At 39.7% G+C, this 21,194-nt stretch overlaps 2 protein-coding genes across 2 annotated transcripts; both read right to left on the reverse strand.

The window, feature by feature from the left end:
* Nucleotides 1-4,313: 4,313 nt before the first annotated feature.
* Nucleotides 4,314-5,246, reverse strand: LOC132014869 (olfactory receptor 2A14-like). Its single transcript, XM_059395569.1, has one exon. The coding sequence runs from the start codon at nucleotides 5,244-5,246 to the stop codon at nucleotides 4,314-4,316; it is 933 nt and encodes a 310-aa protein (XP_059251552.1).
* A 14,786-nt stretch (nucleotides 5,247-20,032) lies between these two features.
* LOC132014870 (olfactory receptor 2A12) lies at nucleotides 20,033-20,965 on the reverse strand. The gene has a single exon (XM_059395570.1). It carries the CDS (start codon nucleotides 20,963-20,965, stop codon nucleotides 20,033-20,035), a length of 933 nt encoding a protein of 310 aa, XP_059251553.1.
* Nucleotides 20,966-21,194: the final 229 nt, after the last annotated feature.

Here is a 21,194-nt window from a genome sequence, read left to right on the forward strand (position 1 = left end):
GTCAGCGTGGACATACCATTTATTTATGTAAGGTAGTTGAATTTTATCAATCATGCCAATGGCACCCCAGAGCAGAGTATGGTCATGGTACCATTAGGTTTCATTACAGAAGTCAGTAAGAATTACAGAGGTATTTGCTGTGACATCCCAACAGATTTGGCCCTTGTCCATATCCTAGATTATTATGATGACAGATGTCATTACAATTAGCCATGGTTTACTGATTTCAGAGTTCCAATCAGTCAAAGACAAAACCTATCTCAGTTTAAAGGCTTGTACTGAAACTAGTTTTTATTGTGTATCATTACATATCACTGAGGACATTCAGAGTAGTTCCTTTTCCTCCCAGCTGATCACCTTCATACATCTTGAAAACCCATGGGCTTTGATAGGGATTGCATTGAATGTGTAATTTGCTCTAGGCAGGATAGACATTTTAATGATGTTTATTCTCCCAATCCATGAGGAATGTTTTTCTATCTCTTTGTGTTTCCTCCATTTCTTTCATAAGTGTTCTGTAGTTTCTAGGGTATAGATCATTTACTTCTTTGGTTAGGTTTATTCCTAGAATACTTACGGCTTTAGGAGCTGTTGTAAATGGGACTGAGTCCTTAATTCCTCTTTCTTCAATTACATTGATAGTGTACAAAAATACAACTGATTTCTGTGCATTGATTTTGTAACTTTCCACATTGCTGAGTCGCTGTATATGTTCTAATAACTTGGGGTTGGAGTCTTTTGGGTTTTCCACATAAAGTACCATGTCATCTGTGAAGAAAGAGAGTTTGACTTCTTTGCCAATTTGAATGCTTTTATTTCTTTTTGTTGTCTGATTGCTGAAGTTAGGACTTCTAGTATTACATTGAAGAATAATCAGGCATCCTTTTCCTGTTCCTGACCTTAAGAGAAAATCTCTCAGTTTTTCCCCATTGGGAATAATATTCACTGTGGGCTTTTCATAGATGGCTTTTATGATATTGAGGTATGTTCCCTTTATCCCTGTACTTCGAAGAGTTTTAATCAGGAAAGAATTGACTCTGGACTGTCAGGGGAATGTTGAAAAAGAAAACCAAAGTGGGAGCATCACAATGTCTGACTTCAAGCTATATTACAAAGCTGTAGTCATCAAGACAGTATGGTATTGGCACAAAAACAAACATATAGATCAATGGAACAGAATAGAGAACCCAGAAATGGACCCTCAACTCTATGGCCAACTAATCTTTGACAAAGCAAGGAAGAACATCCAATGGAAAAAAGACAGTCTCTACAACAGCTGGTGCTGGGAAAACTGGACAACCATATACAGAACAATGAAACTAGACCATCCTATTACACCATACACAAATGTAAATACAAAATGGATGAAGGACCTCAGTGTGAGACAAGAATCCATCAAAATCCTACATAGGCAGTAAATTCTTTGACACTGGGCACAACTTCTTTCAAGGCACATCTTAAATGCAAGGGAAACAAAAACAAAAATTGACTTTTGGGACTTGATCACGATAAAAATCTTTTGCACAGCAAAGGAAACAGTCAACAAAACTATGAGGCAACCCATGGAATCGCAGAAGGTATTTGCAAATAACATTTTTTGATAAAGGGCTGATATCCAAGATTTATAAAGAACTTATCAAACTCAATATCCAAAAAACAAATAATAAAATAATAAGTCAAGAAATGGGCAGAAGACATGAAAAGACACTTCTCCAAAGAAGACATACAAATTGCTAATAGACACATGAAAAAATGTTCATCACTAACCATCAGGGAAATTAAAATAAAAACTACAATGAGACATCATCTTTGGGATGCCTGGGTGGCTCAGTCATTTAAACATCTGCCTTCAGCTCAGGCATGATCCCAGGGTTCTGGGATTGAGTCCCACTTTGGGGTTCTTGCTCAGTGAGAGTTTGCTTCTCCCTCTCCCTCTGCTGCTCCCCCTGCTTGTGCCCTCTCTCTCTCTGAAAAATAAATAAATAAAATCTTAGAAAAAGAGAGAGAGAGAGATCATTTCAGAACAGTTAGAATGGTCAACATTAACAAGACAGGAAGCAACAAGTGTTGGCAAGGTTGTGGAGAAAGGGGAACCCTCTTGCACTGTTGGTGGGAATGCAAACTGGTACAACCACTCTGGAAAACAGTATGAAGTTTGCTCAAGACATTAAAAACAAAGCTACCCTATGACCCAGTGATTGTACTACTAGGTATTTACCCCAAAGATACGGATGTAGAAAAAAGAAGGGGGTATCTGCACCCCAATGTTCATAGCAACAATGTCCACAATAGCCAAACTGTGGAAGGAAATAAGATACCCTTCAACAGACAAATGGATAAAGATGTGGTACATATATACAATGGAATATTACTCAGTCATCAGAAAGGGATGAATACCCACCATTTGCATCAACATGTATGGAACTGGAGGGGATTATGCTAACTGAAGTAAGTCAAGCAGAGGAAGATAATTACATGATTTCACTCATATGTGGACATAAGGAATTGAGGACCACAGGGGAAGGGAGAGGAAAACTGAGTGGGAAGAAATCAGAGAGGGAGACAAACTATGAGAACTCTAGACTCCAGGAAACCAACTGAGGATTACAGAAGAGGAGGGTGAGGGGTCTGAGTGACCAGGTGATGGATATTAAGGAGGGCATGTGTGGGGATGGGCACTGGGTGTTATACGCAACTAATGAATCACTGAACACTACAACAAAAACTTACGATGTACTATATGCTGGCTCACTGGACATAAAAAACAAACAAAAAACCAAAAACAAATAAAACAAAAACTTCATGGGCTTTGTTGCTCTTTGAAGAAGCTCTCAGTGGGGCCTGGAGTCTCCGTCACCATCCTGCCTGCATGGCTGCTAGTGCCTCATAAACCCTCCCTTCTCAGCAGTTGTACTGAAAAGCCCCATTATTGTTTTCACCTTTGGTAGTTACAATTTGGTGACAAAGGACTGGATTTTGTTTGTTTGTTTGTTTGACTTTATTCTCATAGTTGGAGGCAGTTTCTTAGAAATTTGCTTTGATATCTGAAGAGATCATCTACTATATTATTTAGGGCTTAAAAACTCCATTTCCAAGCAAAAGGAATTTATTTATTTTCTTTTTTTTTTTTTTTTGCTTTTAGAGATCAGAGATTCAACATTTCATGACTTTGAAGTTTACAGTTGCAAACTGTGCATTTGAAAATGGTTTATTATAATTGTTTTTTAATACCAGGGGTTTGGGAGACCTGAGAGGAAATCCATCCCACTTGTATGAAGGTCAAAATTGGGCATGTTGGTTTTTGAGAAAGTAAGGGCAAACAGTAGGACATACTATTATACAGCACTCTATAGTTCAAAGCTGAAGAGAAGCCAGATATACTTAATTTTTTTTAAAGATTTTATATATTTATTTGACAGAAAGAGAGAGAGAGAGAGAACATGGACAAGTAAGGGGGCAACAGGAGGAGAGGGAGAAGCAGGCTCCTTGCAGAACAGGGAGCCTGATGAGTGGCTTGATCCCAGAACCCTGGGATCATAACCTGAGCCTAAGGCAGACCCCTAACTGACTGAGCCACCCAGGTGCCCTGTGAAGCCAGATGGAGTTAAAGGAGATTATTGGAAGTAAGGTAACTCTAGCTTTGAAGATCACATAAATTCTCAGCTTTAGAATTCTCCTGGCCCATTGTCTTCATGATGCCCTGTCTGTACATGGTAATGATTTACCCATTATGGGAACTCCAGCTTGCTCTTATACAACAATTTACTGGGTGTTTTCTGTGGAAATGCTCATGAAGGCAATGATATAAATCTTCCCTTGACCCTGTCTTCTGTCTCCTGACCACCCTGGTATCTTTCCTATATGGCCCTGCAAGAAGTACATGCCTCCTTCTCCAGAACTTAAGAGGAAAACAAACTTTGTGTTTCCCAGGCACTTCCCTGTGTCTCTTTTTGTGGCCATACCCAACTCACTATTGCATTTAAAAAAATACAAAGCAGTTTGTGACTTGCATTTCTTCTCTCTTCATAATGACTTTGATGATCACACTGATTAATTTTGAAAAGGCCCAATATTTATCAATTCTTCAAATTTTTTGTCTTGTGCTTGTTGGTTCATCTCTAAGAATCTTTGCATATGCACGGTCCTGAAGGTTTTCATCTATTTTCTAAAGTCTGTATGGTTTCAGGTTGTGTGTTTAGGCTAAAATATTCTACCTTAATGTGGCATTTATTGTAGCGTAAGGTGAAAAAATGCCACCTACTATATTTCATGGGGAGCAAAAGGCACCTCACCATGTTGATTTCCACTGTACCTCACATGTGCCTCCATTTGTACAGCACTCTCCTCAGGGCACCCTTGACCTCTGCATTCCTCAGGCTGTAGATCAGTGGGTTCAGCATAGGGTTGAAAAGGCTATAAAACAGGGAAAGGATCTTCTGCTGTTCCTCAGGGTGGCGGGATTTGGGGGCCATGTACATGACAATGGCGCTGCCAAAGAAGAGCCCCACCACACAGAGGTGGGAGGAGCAGGTGGAGAAGGCCTTTCTGCGGCCCTCCCCGGACTGGATCCTCACGATGGCCAACAGGATGCGTGAGTAGGACACCAGCACCAAGCAGAGGGGCCCCAGTAAAATAAACACACAGGCTGCAAAGATGACCACCTGGTTAAGCCTTGTGTCAGCACAGGCCAGCTTGAGGACCGACAAGATTTCACAGAAGAAGTGGTTGATTTCATGAGGCCCACAGAAGGGCAGCCTCAGGATGAGAATTAAATGGACCAGGGCCAAGAGGAAGCTAAACACCCAGGAAGCGCCAGCGAGGACCACGCATGTTCTCCAGCTCATGATGACAGTGTAATGTAGGGGGTGGCAGATGGCCACAAACCGGTCATAGGACATCACCACCAAAATCAAGCACTCTATGTGAGCAAAAGCCAGATACAAAAAAGTCTGCATAATGCAAGGAGCAAAGGATATGGTTCTTTTCAGATTCACAAGATTTGCCAGCATCTTGGGGACATTGTTGGAGGCATAGGACATGTCAACAATGGCCAGGTGAGAGAGGAAGAAGTACATGGGAGTGTGCAGTCTGGAGTCTAAACAGATAAGCAATAGGATGACTCCATTCCCTAGAAGGGTGAGGGTATAGAAGAGGCAGAAGAGCCCAAAGAGAAAGAGCTCCAGTGCTGGATCGACTTGGAATCCCAGCAGGGTGACCTCGGTGATCCATGTCTGGTTGCCTCCCATGCTCCTATGGCAGAGACTGACAAGTCCACATTCACAACAGAAAGGTCAGAACTCTAGGGTAATCAAGATTCAAAATATCACTATATGTTACAGAATGATCATTTGGAAATATATTACTCTGGATTGATTTTCTGCCATTTATTTTAGATATGTCTAAAAAACTCAGTGTGCTCATATAAATCAGAAAAAAATTCCCCTTGTATCAATGGAATGACAGGATAGAGCTGTGTATAATTTATTATAAATAAAATATATTACAACATAATATACATGATTACGTTCTATAACTAAAGCATACACACAGACACATGCACACACACATACACACATGCACAGATATGTTGTTTTGGAGAATTAAAGTGCTCTGGCTTCCCTTCAAGGGTGCAAATCTTGATTGCTAATGTAGTTAGAAGAGAGATGCCCTGACAGAGTGTATGCAGCAGGAGGTAGTCTTGTTTCCTAAGGTTGCTTGTCTTCGTGGCCCATGATATGAGGTAATTAGGGCCCTCTCTTCTTCATGTGTTGCTTACTTATCAATTTACCTCCTCAGATGCTTTTTTACCTATTTATTTCAGATTTGAAACGCCTTCTAAATAAAATCTCAATTTTGTAGAATCTTTATTACTTTGTAAGCCCCTATTTTCAGCTACAAATCCTCCCTACAAGCTTCTTTCCAGAACCTCTTTTCCCATCTCCAGTGTTTGCAGTTTTATTTGAGAGTTTTATCACCTATTTTATCAACAATGGATACTGAAATTCAGGCATAAGAGAAAGAATCCTTTGGCTACTTGCAATGAACACGTGTACATATCCTGAATTCAGGTATATAAGGCGGACATTTCTACAGCTTTCTCAACAATGAATCTCAGAAGGGAAAATGAATTACAATGACAACATAGCTGTTAATTTTATTTTTGGGGTATTTTCTCTCCAAGAAAAATCTTGGAGCTTATCTTATTTTCTGGTGTGACAGAATTGTCAACATGATATCTTCCCAGATTTGGCAACTCCTGTGGCCATGAACTTCCCTCAGACCTTCCTCACCTGTTAACATGCTCACTGGCCCCTGCTGTTCTAATGGGTTCTAAGGGTAACAGGGAGTGGGAACATGTGGGCACTGGTTGGATATTTCTTTTTAGGAAGCTCTTCCTGGGAGGTAGCTGGGTCTATCCAAGAGGAAAAAGGGTCATGGAACACTCTTGAACCCATGTAGACTGGGGCTTGCTGTGCCTTTGCACTCTCTTCACCTTGTCCCCAGAAACAACCTGAGAACTTCAAATTAGGCTGTAGTTTCAAATCCAACAGAATATTTTAAAAAATAATTTCAATTATTCTTTGTAAAAACTTAAATCCTCAAATTCATATTTTAAAATCAGAATCATATTATAGAGACAATTTTTTACTATCATTTACCCTTAATTTAATAAACATTTTCATGTATTAAAGTAATACTTTATAGGCATTATTTGAAACTAATGTGATTTTATTATATTACAATTTATTTTATTTCTTACTGTTGAAAACTTTGGGGTTCTTATTTCTTTTAGGTTTATTAGCATCAATATAAATATTCTTTCAAACTGAAATTTGGTCTGTGTTCATTTTTCAGGATATATTCTAAAAGTCAAATTGCAGAGGCTACATTATAGACATTTCAAAGCTTGTGACACCTACGGTCAGCTTCCCTGCAGGAAAAATGTACCAGTGTCTCCCTTTATTAACTTTGAAAATAGAATATGTGAGTAGTTTTATATAGTTTAAATTCACAATTCTTTAACACATAGTCCTCAAACACATCATCTGTTCTAGCCTCTCTTTTAAACTCTGGAGGATCAGAAGAGAGAAAGTAGACATATTCTACAGGGGAAACAGATACTGAAAAAGTCAGGTAGTGTATCTGTCATCTATTCTTCATGTTTCCTTTTAGGGGAGGAATCTCTCTTCCCCTGAATGGAAACACTGGAGGATACCTGCCCCTCCCTTGCTCTCTTATTTATAGGATTTGTAGAACAGGAAACAGGAAGTGAGAATGCCCCTTCTCTGCTCCCTTTTTGGTCTTATGCATTTCTGTTGTTTTTTGCTAAAGCCTACAGGAGCATATACCGTCCTATTTAGGGGGTGGAGGTAGGCTAATGATTGTGATTTTAATTTGGAGAGACATTATTATGTTAAAGCTATAGATAATGTATTCCAATAAGCCTCACTAAGAAAGCATATATTTTAAATTTCTACCTGATTCTTGGGTCTATTTCTCTATTTCTTCAGATCAGGAACAAGGAGACATCATGGTTGATTATCATCCCTAAAACAACAGGAGCAAAGAAATAAAGTATTTGTTAATAGTGGAAAGTACAATGAAGAAAATTAACAGGGTAATATGACAAAAAGTCACTTGGTATGGGGGGGGTCCTTTAGATGGGACTGACAGGAAAAATCTTTCTAACAAGGAGACACATGGGCAGAATCCAAATGATGAAGGGGAGTCCACCATAACTACAGCCAAAGTAGACTGTTCCTTACACAGGGAACAGTATAGACAAAATCCCTGGGCAGGAAGTACTTAGAAAAAAAAAAAAAAGAAAGAAAAATATGCAGTGTACCAGAACCGTCATGACCATAAGGTTCTAAATATTCATTATAACCCTGCTTATATTTTAAAAATTTTGGAATTGATATAAAGTTTAAAAGTTGGAGATGGATTCAGATATTTGGCTACTTTTATAACATAGAATACAAAGCAACCATTAAAAATATATGAACCAAAGGAGTCAAGATGGCAGAGGAGTAGCAGACTGAGATGACATCAGGTCGCAGGAGTTCAGCTAGATAATTATCAAACCATTCTGAACAGCTACATATGCAACAGGAGATCGAAGAGAAGAAGAGCAGCAGTTCTAGAAAACCAACCACTTTCTGAAAGGTAGGACATGTGGAGAAGTGAATCCAAAGCAACGGGAAGATAGACTGTGGGGGGTGGGGCTGGCTCCCAGCAAGGGGCGGAGCAACGGAGCACAAAATCAGAACTTTTGAAAGTCTGCTCCACTGAGGGACGTCGCTCCAGAGGCTAAGCGGGGTGGAGCCCTCGTGGGGACAGTGTGGTCTCAGGTCCTGTGGGGTCATAGAAGTATCGGGGGTGTCTGAATGTAGCAGAGCTCGCAGGTATCAGAGCGGAGAAGCCAGCTAGAGAGATGGAGCCAAGGAGTGAGCGCTCAGCTTGGGGTTACATTAAACTGTGATCCGTGGCACAGTCAGGTCACTGCTCTTTGAGCAGGGACCCCACAAGAGGCAGATCTGGGGAGACCCACCTCCATCTGCCAGAAGAGCACCTCCATCTGCCGGGTTTGGAGATTCCAAACGGGGCTGTGCGCCAGAGACAGAAATGCACAGTCACAGGCCCGGTGAGCTTGGAGCACGGCTGGAGACCAGGCAGACGGGAGTGATCCAGCGAGTGCTTTTCTCTGAGGGTGCACTGAGGAGTGAGGCCCCGGGCGCTCTTGGCTCCTCCGGGCTGGAGACCAGGAGGCCGCCATTTTCATTCCCGTCCTCCGGAACTCTACGGAAAGTGCTCAGGGAACAAAAGCTCCCAAGAGTGAACTCCAGGAGATTACCTAGCCCCGCCCCCGGCAAGGGTGGTGCAATTCCGCCTCAGGTGGAGACCTTTGAGAATCACTGCAACAGGCCCCTCCCCCAGAAGATCAGCTAGAACATCCAGCCAAGACCAAGCTCACTGATCAAAGAGAACAGCAGAATTCCAGAGGAGGGGAAAGCAAAGCATGGAATTCATGGCTTTCTCCCCATGATTCTTTAGTCTTGCAAAGTTAATTAAAGTTCTTTAATTTTATTTTTTTTTCTTATAATAATTTTTTTAAACTTTTCCTCTTTTAATGTTTTTAACTAGTTTATCTTAACAATACCTTTCTAAAAAATCTTTTTTTAAAAGATTTTATTTATTTATTTGACAGAGAGAGATCACAAGTAGGCAGAGAGGCAGGTGGGTGGGGGGAACAGGCTCCCTGCTGAGCAGAGAACCCAATGTGGGACGTGATCCCAAGACCCTGAGATTATGACCTGAGCCGAAGGCAAAGGCTTAACCCACTGAGCCACCCAGGCACCCTAAAATAATCTTTTTAAGCCTTCAGTATTATAGTCATAATTTTATGCTTCATTGTATCTATTTTCTGCATACATATAGGGTTTTTTCTTCTAAAAAATTTTGGGATACAATTTCTTCCAACAGATCAAAATATATCCTAAATCTAGCACAGGGCTTTGTTCTAGTCTCCAGACTGAGCAAATTCTTTCCACTTTCTTTTTCCAATCAACTTATCAATTCCTTTTTTTAGAATTTCTTTTAAAAATTTTCATCTTTACAGTCATATTCCATCCCTTCATCATGTTTATCCTTATTTTTGTATATATAGAAGTTTTTCTTTTTTTAAATTTAGGGAGGTAGTTTCTTCAAAGAGACCAAAATACATCCAGAATCAAGTGGGTGACTCTGTTCTATTCACCAGGCTAGTATGTATATGTACTTTTTAAATTAAAAAAAAATTTTTTTTAATACTTCTTTTTACCCCCTTTGTTCTACCCTCAATTTGGGGTCTCTTCTGATTTGGTCAGCGTACATTCTTCTGGAGTCTTTGCCACCCTTTTAGTATTTTATTCTCTTGTTTATACATTCTTATCTGGATAAAATGACAAGGCAGAAAAAGTCACCACAAAAGAAAAGAATAAGAGGCAGTACTGAAGGCTAGGGACCTAATCAAAACGGACATCGGTAATATGTCAGATCTAGAGTTCAGAATGACGATTCTCAAGGTGTCAGCTGAGCTCGAAAAAGGCATGGAAGATATTAGAGAAACTCTGTCTGGAGAAATAAAAGCCCTTTCTGGAGAAATAAAAGAACTAAAGTCTAACCAAGCTGAAATAAAAAAAGCTATTAATGAGATGCAATAAAAAATGGAGGCTCTTACTGCTAGGATAATTGAGGCAGAAGAGAGAATTAGTGATACAGAGGACCAAATGAGGGAGAATGAAGAAACCGAGCAAAAGATTGTATGGGTATTTCTCTTTTGTATAAATTGTTTGCTTATTTGCTCATTGCTTAATAAACTTCATGCATTACTGGGAGAAAAAAAGCAAAATATTTTCATTTTGGAAAAATCTACAATGTAATATTCAACCAAAGATGCATATTATTATTATTATTATTATTATTATTATTAGATTCACATTATTCCTGCTCATCTTGAGAGTAATCCTCACCAGATGTTAACAGGAATCTCAAATCTAAGCAGATTTTCTTACAGTTTCATATGGGAGCAATTAATCACTACATTACGAAAAATAGTTAACCTTTGACAGGAAAGGGGAAACTAAAAACCTCAAATTCAATTTTTTTTATACAGATTTTTTTCTATGAATTAACAGAGAAAAAGATCAAGATCTTCTATGGACTAAAGTAGAAATAGATCATAAATTATGTTAAAAACTATTGCAACACCCACCAAAATGTGATGCGAGCACAGGCAGAGCTGTGATGTGGCAGAGGTCAGAGAGGGTGGAGTCTGTCGTTCAGAGAAGCACATCGCGAAGCCCCTTTAATTTCCTTATCTGCAATGTAGCTTTTAGGGGTTTGAAGTTAAAGACCGAAACACTGAAAACAACAATAAAACCAGTACCTGTAAGCAGAATCAGGAGGGACAGAGAATTTAGCTGTCTGCTAGGAAACTTCCCATCAGTATCTTAGAAAAAGTCACTTAGAATCAGCTTGCTTACTAGTGGCAGTTGTCCCAAGCCAGTTCATGAAGGCCTCCTCTTTCCCTGGATACTGCTCTGATGCTGCAGACTAATGTCTGCTTTTGTGAATTCCCTTTGTTTATAATCGTGTGGTTGACCAACATGCTTACTAGCAGACACATTTGTGCAGAAAGCAATGGAATTGTAAATTCGAGAAGCATTTGCTCTCTTTCATGTGAACTTATGTGTCTATGCCTCTGTGAAATTGGTGTTTCCCTTAAAAGAAAGTGGTTGTCTTAAACTAACTTCCTAAGTTTTGGGTAGACATTCACTGGAGGACCCAGGAACTAGCAGCAAATTATGATCAGTAAAATACCTTACAAAGTCACTCAAATATTACTGATTTTATATGGGCCAATAGATGTACTTTTGACTTATTGACTTACTTTTAAATTCATGCAAGGAGAGCACAGTTAAAGGATTTATACTGAATTACTAATTAGCAGGTATGAAATAGGAAACTGTAAACGGTCTGGACAATACAAATTCTGTCTGAACGGTACATTTCCTCTCTGAACAGCATATGGCATTTTGTGGACAGACAAAATGGAAATGGGTCCCAGGGAATCAAGCCGAATAGGAGGGCTGAGAGAGCTCTCAATGCCAGAGCCTCCAGGAATATGACATTTTGTAAGTTTTTAAGGTTCTTCTGAAATAAGCACATTCTCTCACCATGGAAAGCAAGGCACAAGTAATGACAGAAAATGAGATCATGTTTTCAGAAGTCTTGTATGCATGTCTTTAGAGCTAATGAAGACACAGGAAGCAGGAAAGACCATTTCTTTCCAAAGGTCGTCTTTGGATGAGTCTTAGGAGACCTCCTGGAGGGGAAGTGTGATATGAGCTTGAAGAGGAAGGCCAGGCGGCTGAGCACAGGGCCTGTGGCCAAGGAAGCCTGTCTGGGCCTGAGATGAGATGCTGAGAGTAGATCCAGGGAAAGCCTGATGGGCTCATCTGTGATGTGTCCCTCCGTGTTCCTGTTACACCCAGGCCAGTGACCCAGGACAGGAGACACATGGATCCTTCAACTTTCAGATATGCCAGTTATTAGCTTCCCTTTCCGAAATGATTAAAATTGTTTGACTAATCAAAGTTCACACTTAAAATAATCTGGAATTATAATTTTACGTGTAATTTTTCCCCCCAAGATATTTCTGAGAGAATCCAGTAACCAATTTCCAAAATGTCCAAAACGCCTTCCAAAAGGAGGCAAACAGAATTCTTAGTGAAACAACATGTTTCATCAAACGTGAGCTATTAAGAAACTACAGGTCACACTGGCTGCCAGTCGCACCCTTGTACTGTTTTGTAGGAAAATCACAAGGAGACCACTCTGTAACGGTCACTATCTACACACACTGTCAGTCAGCTCCTTTGTGGAGGACAAGAAAAGTAGAAAAATACATGAGGTGAAAGCATTATTTCCTTTTAAATATTGGCATGATCTTGCATTTTGAATTTCACAGTTCAAGAAACCGGATTTATTTTTTCCTCTGAGAAAAAGCCTGGGGCAGATAACAACAAAGAGAGAGAGATCATAAATGACTTAAGTATCTGCTCCAGCTCCATTTTAAAGAAAAGTCCTCAGTGCACAGAATAAAGGACAGTTTCATGGATACATTTCTCTGTTCTTCAACAGCATAAACATTCACAGGGACTGAAAACAGCAAGATCCCGGAACCAGGATGAAAGCAGCATGGTTAACAGTGTTAACAGTGCTGGTCAGAGCGTCGTTCCAATCTCCGATCTGCAAGGTGGACGCTATGACCTGGAGCCACTTACTCTCGTCACCACCTCATTGTCTTCGTCCACAAAATAATGACAACACGTGTCTAAAAGGGCTGATGTGAAGGATAATGACCACGAAACCGGCATATATTAGGAGTTATATTCATGTTAATTGTTATTAACAATATTAATAAGACCACAAATTCCAGAAAGAGTCCAAATCATCGGGATTAGAAATCCAACAAAATCATGGTACTGTAAACCTTTTCACATGTATTTTGCCTTTTTTTTTTTTTTTTTTGGTTATTTTTTTTAGTTTAAATAGAAAGCACACCAAATAAATACACACACACACACACACCCATTTTATTTTCATTTCTGTTACTGTTTTTATATACTGATTAAAAAAATTAATTTTCAAAAAGATTTTTAAAAAATGGAAAAATCCTTTAAAGGAAACACACACTTACTCAGAAATTACTTACCATCTCCAATACTTACTTAGAGACACAGCTTGGTCCTAATGAGTAGCAGAGTGTAACAAAGAAACATGGGTTCTGAGCTCAAGGGCCTGTGTTCAAATCCCGACTTTGCCGCATGCTGGTCTTGTGACCTCTCTGATCTTCTCTGCCCCTCAGCTCCACCAGCTGCAAAGTGGGGTGAACAATAAACCTCATGAGTTAACTCACGTAAGATAGTAAGTGCTTAAAGACATATTAGGGATTTGAAAGCCAACACACAGAGTAACTGCTGCATTCGATAATCATAAGCAAACAGGTTGAGAATCGCAATATTCCTCTGCTAAAACAGGGGACAAAAAGAGAATCTGTACACCAACAGACCAGGGTCTCCTCTCTAAGAGAATGTCATCTCCCAGGCAAGTGACAAGTGGGTCCTCTTGGGGAAGGCAATGTTTCTGAGCATCTGCAGGGGCAGGCAGTTAACAAAGCAGGGAAGGAAGAGAAGTCTCAGGGCAAGTAACCACTTACCTCCGACTTCAGGATTATTTGTAAGGGGAGGCACCTGCGCCACGTGACCCCTAAAGTTCTTTGTAAGCCTTTCATCAGTCAGATCAGATCCCACTGGATGATTAGCTGATTCCTCTTTTCTGACAGTCATGACAAAGCCAAGAGCTGCCACATGAGGGGAATGTGGATTGAGGGTCTTAGAGGGTCAGAGGTGCCATGGCTACACCATGGGAATTAGTAGTGGTACCTAGAGATCCCCATCAGGGCCCTACTTGTGAAGATAGGTTTAGGGCCACATGAAAAGCATTTAGTCACTGATGCCCAAAGCCAGGGATTTCATTCCCACCTGCCTTTTCCCATTTCTCTCCTGCAAACCCCGTCCTCTCGCTAATGAACCACATTTACTTACAGTGGTAGAATCTGGGTTCTTTTCTTCAAATGTGGCCTTGGGTTTAGAAGAAATCTCACAGGGAAGGTCCGGGAATGAGCCTCTTGTCTAAAGAGAACTCATCGGGAGGGGAAGCCCACATACACAGTTCTCATGGCAGAACCTGATGATGGATTCGCTTCTGCAAGTGAGGGCTTTGTTCTGTCATCATTTGAACCCCGCTCCGTCCCCACAGACACGAATAATGATGCAGGGGACAGAACCCTGTGGCATTACATCCACTCACACTCTCCTCAGAGAGATTTGAAGAGTTCGCCACTCTCCTATCAGCAGGTGAACCAATAAATGCATTTCCCATGTGTATTCATTTTGATCTTTCAGGGTCCTGTGGGATTTTTTTATGTGCATTTGTTTGGGATTTGTGTTTGCTTGGGATTGAGTGAGGCCAGAATGTCTCTAAATTACACAAGATTCTGGCACAGAAAATAAAAAAGTCAAGATCATATCATAAATTAATTTCTCTCCCTATGTATTTTATCAGCCTTAAAAGTGCTCCACTCTGTAACTCCTCCCGTTTGTAGAAGAGAAGCTGTGATTTCTTGATGTTTCATGGTAGGGACACCATGGACCCTGTTAATACATCATCTTAGAGAAACAGTGGAGAAATGTTATTGCCAGGAAATCACTGCACATTTCTCACTTGGAAGGTTCGATATACTTCTCCCTTAATTTGCTTTAGTTTGTCTCCATTTCAAATTTCTCAAGAATTCTGAATCCCATTTTTTGTTTCTTCATCCTGGGTTAAGGTCTACAGTTAAAATGAATCTCAAGAAAATCTTTGGGAAAAAATAAAGGGCAGGGGATACCTAGGGGGCTCAGTCTAGTTAAGCATCTGCCATTGGCTCAGGTCATGATCCTGGGGTCCTGGGATTGAGCCCTGCATCAGGCTCCCTGCTCAGCAGGGAGTCTGCTTCTCTCTGTTCCTCTGCCCCCCCACCCAGCACAATTTGTGCTCTCTCTTCAAACAAATAAATAATGGGTCCCAGCCTTGTGTGCTAAGTGATGTTTGATGATTGTAAAGTCCTTCCATTTCTAACTTCCAGAGTGCCCATGTAGAGTCTTAGTTCTTAAACTTTGGTAGAAAAGCCACTTCGAAATAAAAGTAACATATTTAATCTATTGGGCAGCAGAGAAAATATATTTAAGGAGAGGATATTGGAGTTATTTCTTTTCCTAAAGTAATCTGTGTTGGATAGAGCCTCACTCCACATACCTTCTCATTCTTCAAGACACTCCACTTTATTCAAGTGCTACTCAATTGTTCCCACTCAGGAAATACTTTTCCTTATTCCAAGTCAATTTTGTCCTGATACCCACTTGACTTCAAATATAATAACAATCCTTCAAAGCACTCAGGGAGCTCTCTTCGATTATCTAAACCCAGGCTGGTCTTCCTTCTCCGGAAGACTAAAAGCACTTATCAAGTTGTGCTTAAGTAATTGCATATTTTTATTATTTTATTTATTGTTTGTATTTCCTGTATTTTACAAGGAAAACAAGATTATTACAGAAAAATAAATTTCACTCACCAATACCCAGATAGAACCAAGGATAGTAAGTTGATGCCTGCTCAGGCACCTGGTGGCTTAGTCAGTTAAATGTCTGGCTCGTGACTTAAGCTCAGGTCGTGATATCAGGGTTGTGAGAATGAGCCCTATGTTGAGCTCCATACTGGGTTTGGAGCCTGCTTAAGGTTCCCTCTCCTCTCTCTGCCCCTTCTTCTGCCCCTTCCCACCTCTCCCTCTTAAAAAAATATGTTTATTTACCACTTTTATTTTTTTTGGTTGACAATATGATGATATTTAACACAGCACATTGTTGATGCAAAGAGGTGTCATGATTTGTCTCTCTCTCTCTCTTTTTTTTTTTTTTTTGTCTCTAATCTTTGAAGTGGAGAAAGAAAAAGCGTTTCTTGTGAGGAGTCTTAGACTTCTTTTATTATCAATATTTATATTGATTAATATTTTAGTGAGAATAAATGTTACAAAGCCTACTTGGCTCTATCATTAGGGATGGACCTCTGTTAAAGAATGTCAATTTAGAGAGAGAAGTGTTTGAAGATCACAAATAGAATAACTACAGCTGCCCCTAAATATCATTTTAGTATTTTGCCATCAATGAGACAGAAAATTCTCCTTCAGAGAGCTTGAGTCTTGTCTTTTCTTTTTTCTCTTTCTTTTCCTTCCTTCCTTCCCTCCTTTTTTCCTTCCCCCCTTTCTCTCTTCTATACAAACGTTTTGCCACTGCTGATGTGCTATGGACGAATGGGCTTCCAATGGGTGTTGTTTCTCTTTCTTTCACCCAAAGACTATTCCTGAAATTGCATCTCTTTTGTTGCGCTGATCAATGGGAAAACAACATTGCATTGTACCCTGTTTAGGACCAGAGAGTAGGTGCTTACCACCACTATCTTCCCTAATCAGATGTTCGACATAGACCAGTAATGTGTCAGACACTAAGGGATAAAACTGATCGAGATAAAATCTTCATTCCCTTTGCTCACATCCTAGTGGTAAACAGAAGAGCTGCATTCATGTTACCTTCTTTAAGTCTCTATGCTTCTTTACCAGCCCCTCTCTACCCACTTTTAGGAGAAAAAATGGAATTCTTTGTTGTAAATAGGAAACGAGCTCCATGTGTAAAAAAGCAATCCTGAAAAGTACATAGAAAATCTAAAATTATTCCATAATAAAGCACTTGGAGGTAACTACTATGACTAAATAACTCAGTATCCCAGAGATTTCTTCAAGTAAATATACAGATTCAGGGCTAATTCATGATGTTTTAGGAAAGTATTTTGACTTCTTATTTGTGTAAAAGGAATATTTTCCCCAAATGAAAATAAGCAATTCATAAAAATACATTACCCAAACATTTTGTTAGTTGATCCCCATATATCTCTGTATGTTTAGAGAAATAAAAGGAGGGAAGGATAAACAGATAGTATTTTAGTGAAAATTGGTTCATACTTCTATTTTTAAGTGTATATATTTTTTAATCTAGCAGAAGAAAAAGTACCTACTATGTAACTAAATTATTCTAATTGAGAGCCTTTTTAATCTTCTGATTCTTAATACAATCTCTTTGATATATTTAGAGGTTGTAACCATTACGTTTTATTTATTTTTTATTTTTTAAAAATATTTTATTTATTTATTTGACAGAGAGAGCAAGAGAGCACAAGCAGGCAGAACAGCAGAGGGAGAGGGAGAAACAGGCTCCCCACTGAGCAGGGAGCCCAATTCAGGGCTCCTCCCAGGACCCTGGGATCATGGCGTGAGGCGAAGGCAGTTGCTTAGCCAACTGAGCCACCCAGGCACCCAGCATTAAGTTTTAAACATTATGCTTTACTGTGAGTTTCTCGCTTTACTGAAGATTCAAGAAGTCTTGCTTCACAACTTGAACCATTGAGCAGATACTGTTGGTTGTCCTATGGCCATTCCCCCTTCCTTGCTGAGCTCGTACTGATAGTCTTGAGGTAGCAAATAGTAAACTTATCCAGAAAGTGGCTCTCACTCTGAGCTACAGGGAGCAAAGCCAAGCTCTCATCTCATTGTCTTCGTCAGAGATGTTTAGAGATGAGCATTTGGCCCAATTTTGTCCAGTGGAATACCAGGAAAAACCTGCCGAGGGGGAGTAATTCCAGAAAAGATCTTCCTTCTTGATAAAGAGGGAAAGCCAGGCAGAAAGAGTTTCTCTTTTGTTCTTTATCGTTTGAAACACTGATATGCCAGAAAATTCTACCACCAAAACACCTGAAAATGCCTCATCTACCATAGGTCCAGGAAAGAAAAAAGACCCATGCTGCCTTTATTCCTTAGGTCTGTTTATTTCGTAAAGTGATTTGGGTACAAAGATAAACTGGAGTGATAGGGTGGAAAGTCACCTAGCGCAGAGAGGCGAGACTCTGAAATATGCTGGTCTCTGAGGAGGTGCGGCTTGAAACCCGATAAATCAGAAGAGTGGGTAGGAGAGACTGCCGGGTCTGGTCGTTTCACTCTTTTTATGCTCTTTATTGATTGACAGACATTCGTTATTTCAATCTAGTCAAATTTATCAATGTTTTCTTTTAGGACTAACAGTTTTGTATATATTATTTTAAAAGTCCTCCCCTTTCTTATCTTCTAAAAGCTTTTTGTACAATTTGTGTTTGACAATAAGGTCTTGAAAACACTGGGAACTGAGTTTGAGCATTGACACGGTTCCTCAACTGTGGCAGCTGCATTTACGACAAAACCTTTCCTTTCCCCACCGAACTGCCCTGCCACATCTTGAACAAGACGAGCGTCATTTTACAAAGACACGAGTCTGCTTCTGTGCTTTGTATTCTGTTCGGTTTATTTATTGGTCAATGCCTGCAGGAACAACACACTGTTTTATTTACTGGCACTTTAGTACACTTTCTTATCAGGAGAACTAAATCTCCCACCTTATCCTTTATCCTTTTTAATAGTGTTTGGGCTGGGATTGGCCCTTTGCATTTTAAAATCAGCTTGTGAAGTTCTGCACATAGCCACACCATTGGAATATTGTGGGATACTGACTAGGATTCCATTAAATATATTAATCAGCTTGAGGAGATGGAATCTTTGTAATATTATGTTTCCCAGTTCAAGAAGTCAGCGTATCGTATGCTGTACATTTGTGTATTTGGTTATTATAGGGACTCAATACATTTTTCTAAGTGTATCTTTATAGTTTTTGTATATTGTTAAATTTACTTTGTATATTGTTATATTTATTCTTAAGCATTTCAAAATAAGGTCTTGAAAACATTCAAGAGTTTTCATTTCATGAAATGAAACATTCATTTCAAAGTAAGTCCCGTAGTCTATACAAACATTGTGTAAAATTTCACTTTAATTATTTGTTGTTATATAAAAATGTAATTTATGTTCATATTGATTTTATATCAAGCTACTTTACTTAACTTCCTTACAGTTCAGATTTCCTACATATATAATCAGCTATTTTGTATATAATCACAAATCATTTATTCCTTGTCAAATGTGTGTATGCACACAACTCATATATTTCTTCTTATTGTTTAACTATACTCTTCAGGGTCTCTAGTAAAAAAGTTAAAACAAGGAAAAACAGTGGTAAGAGTCTACATCTTTGTCTTTTATTTTTTAACTTACTGGGAAAGCTGCTAGCATTTCACCACTAAGTATTATACTTATTATTTGTGTTTTTTGTTTTTTGGTAGATCCTCTAAGGAATACTTACTGTTATACTAGGTTGTAAAGAATTTTATCATGGGGGCACCTGGGTGGCTCAGTGGATTAAAGCCTCTGCCTTCAGCTCAGGTCGTGATCTTGGGGTCCTGGAATGGAGCCCCGCATCGGGCTCTCTGCTCAGTGGGGAGCCTGCTTCCTCCTCTCTCTCTCTGCCTACTTGTGATCTCTGTCTGTCAAATAAATAAATAAATAAATAAAACCTTTAAAAAAAAAAGAATTTTATCACGAATTGATGTTGAACTGATACATATCCTTTAATTTGTTAATGTGGCAAATTATTTTCATTGTTTTAATGTTGAATAATTCTTGCATTTGGAGGATAAAACTGTATCAAAATGTAATATTTTTGTGGACTTATTTTACTAATATTTTCTTTAAGCTCTTTGCAACTCTCTTCATTAGACTGTGATTTTCTGTTTCATACTATTTATCTCAGGTTTTGTATCAATGACTTAAAACGTAAGAGTATTTATAGTCTCATTTTACAAGAAATCCAAAGATAAAGAGTACTGGGTTTGTTAAATTAAGGGACAAAAAAGTGCATTCAAGAACCCAGAATTATGTGGAAAAAGCTCACAGTCTTGAAATACTCCAAACCATCCCTTACACCGATGACTTCTTCCCCAGGAATCTTCTCAGGGCACCCTTCACCTCCGAGTTCCTCAGGCTATAGATCAGTGGGTTTAGCATAGGGTTGAAAAGGCTGTAAAACAGTGATAGAATCTTTCTTTGTTCCTGAGAATGGCTGGATTTAGGGGCCAGGTACATGACAATGGCGCTGCCAAAGAAGAGCCCCACCACACAGAGGTGGGAGGAACAGGTAGAGAAGGCCTTCCTGCGACCCTCCTTGGACTGGATCCTCAGGATGGCCAACAGGATGTGCATATAGGACACCAGCACCAAGCAGAGGGGCCCGACTAAAACAAACACAGAGCCCGCAAAGAGAACAATTTGGTTGAGTCTACTGTTCGCACAGGCCAGTCTGAATACTGACATGATTTGACAGAAAAAGTGGTTGATTTTTTGTGGCCCACAGAAGGGCAGCCTCAGAATGAGAGTAATATGGACCAGAGCTAAGAGGAAGCTGAATATCCAGCAAGTGGCAGCCAAGATAGTACATATCCTCCAGCTCATGATGACCGTGGAATGGAGGGGATGGCAGATGGCCACATACCGGTCATAGGACATCACTACCAAACTCATACACTCTGTGACAGCAAGGGCCAGATACAAAAATGTCTGAAGTAAGCATGGAGCAAAGGAGATGGTTTTCGTCTCCATTATAAGATTTGCCAGCATCTTGGGGACAATGCTTGAGGCATAGGACATGTCAACAATGGCCAGGTTTGAGAGGAAGAAGTACATGGGGGTGTGCAGTCGGGGGTCCAGCCAGATGAGCCCTAGGATGAGTCCGTTCCCCATCACGGTGAGGCTATAGAATAGCAAGAAGAATGCAAAGAGGAAAACTTCAAGTTTGGGGTCAACTTGGAATCCCAGCAGGATAACTTCTGTGATCCATGTCTGATTGCTTCCCATGCTCTTTTGGCAGATAGGTACAATGCTGCTCTTAGCACGGGAATTTTGGAGCTGAGTGATAGAAAAGGAAAAAGGAATGATACATTCATACAGAGTAAGAATTTTTGCAAAGGCCGCAAGTCGGTAATTCATGGATCCAATCTAGGCCAAAGTCTGTGATACCGATCTGTACATTTGGCTTTTAGAAATATCTAATAAATTCAGTTATTGACCAATATTAACAATTAGT

Source organism: Mustela nigripes, chromosome 4, assembly GCF_022355385.1.
Source record: "Mustela nigripes isolate SB6536 chromosome 4, MUSNIG.SB6536, whole genome shotgun sequence".
NCBI classification, from domain to species: domain Eukaryota; kingdom Metazoa; phylum Chordata; class Mammalia; order Carnivora; family Mustelidae; genus Mustela; species Mustela nigripes.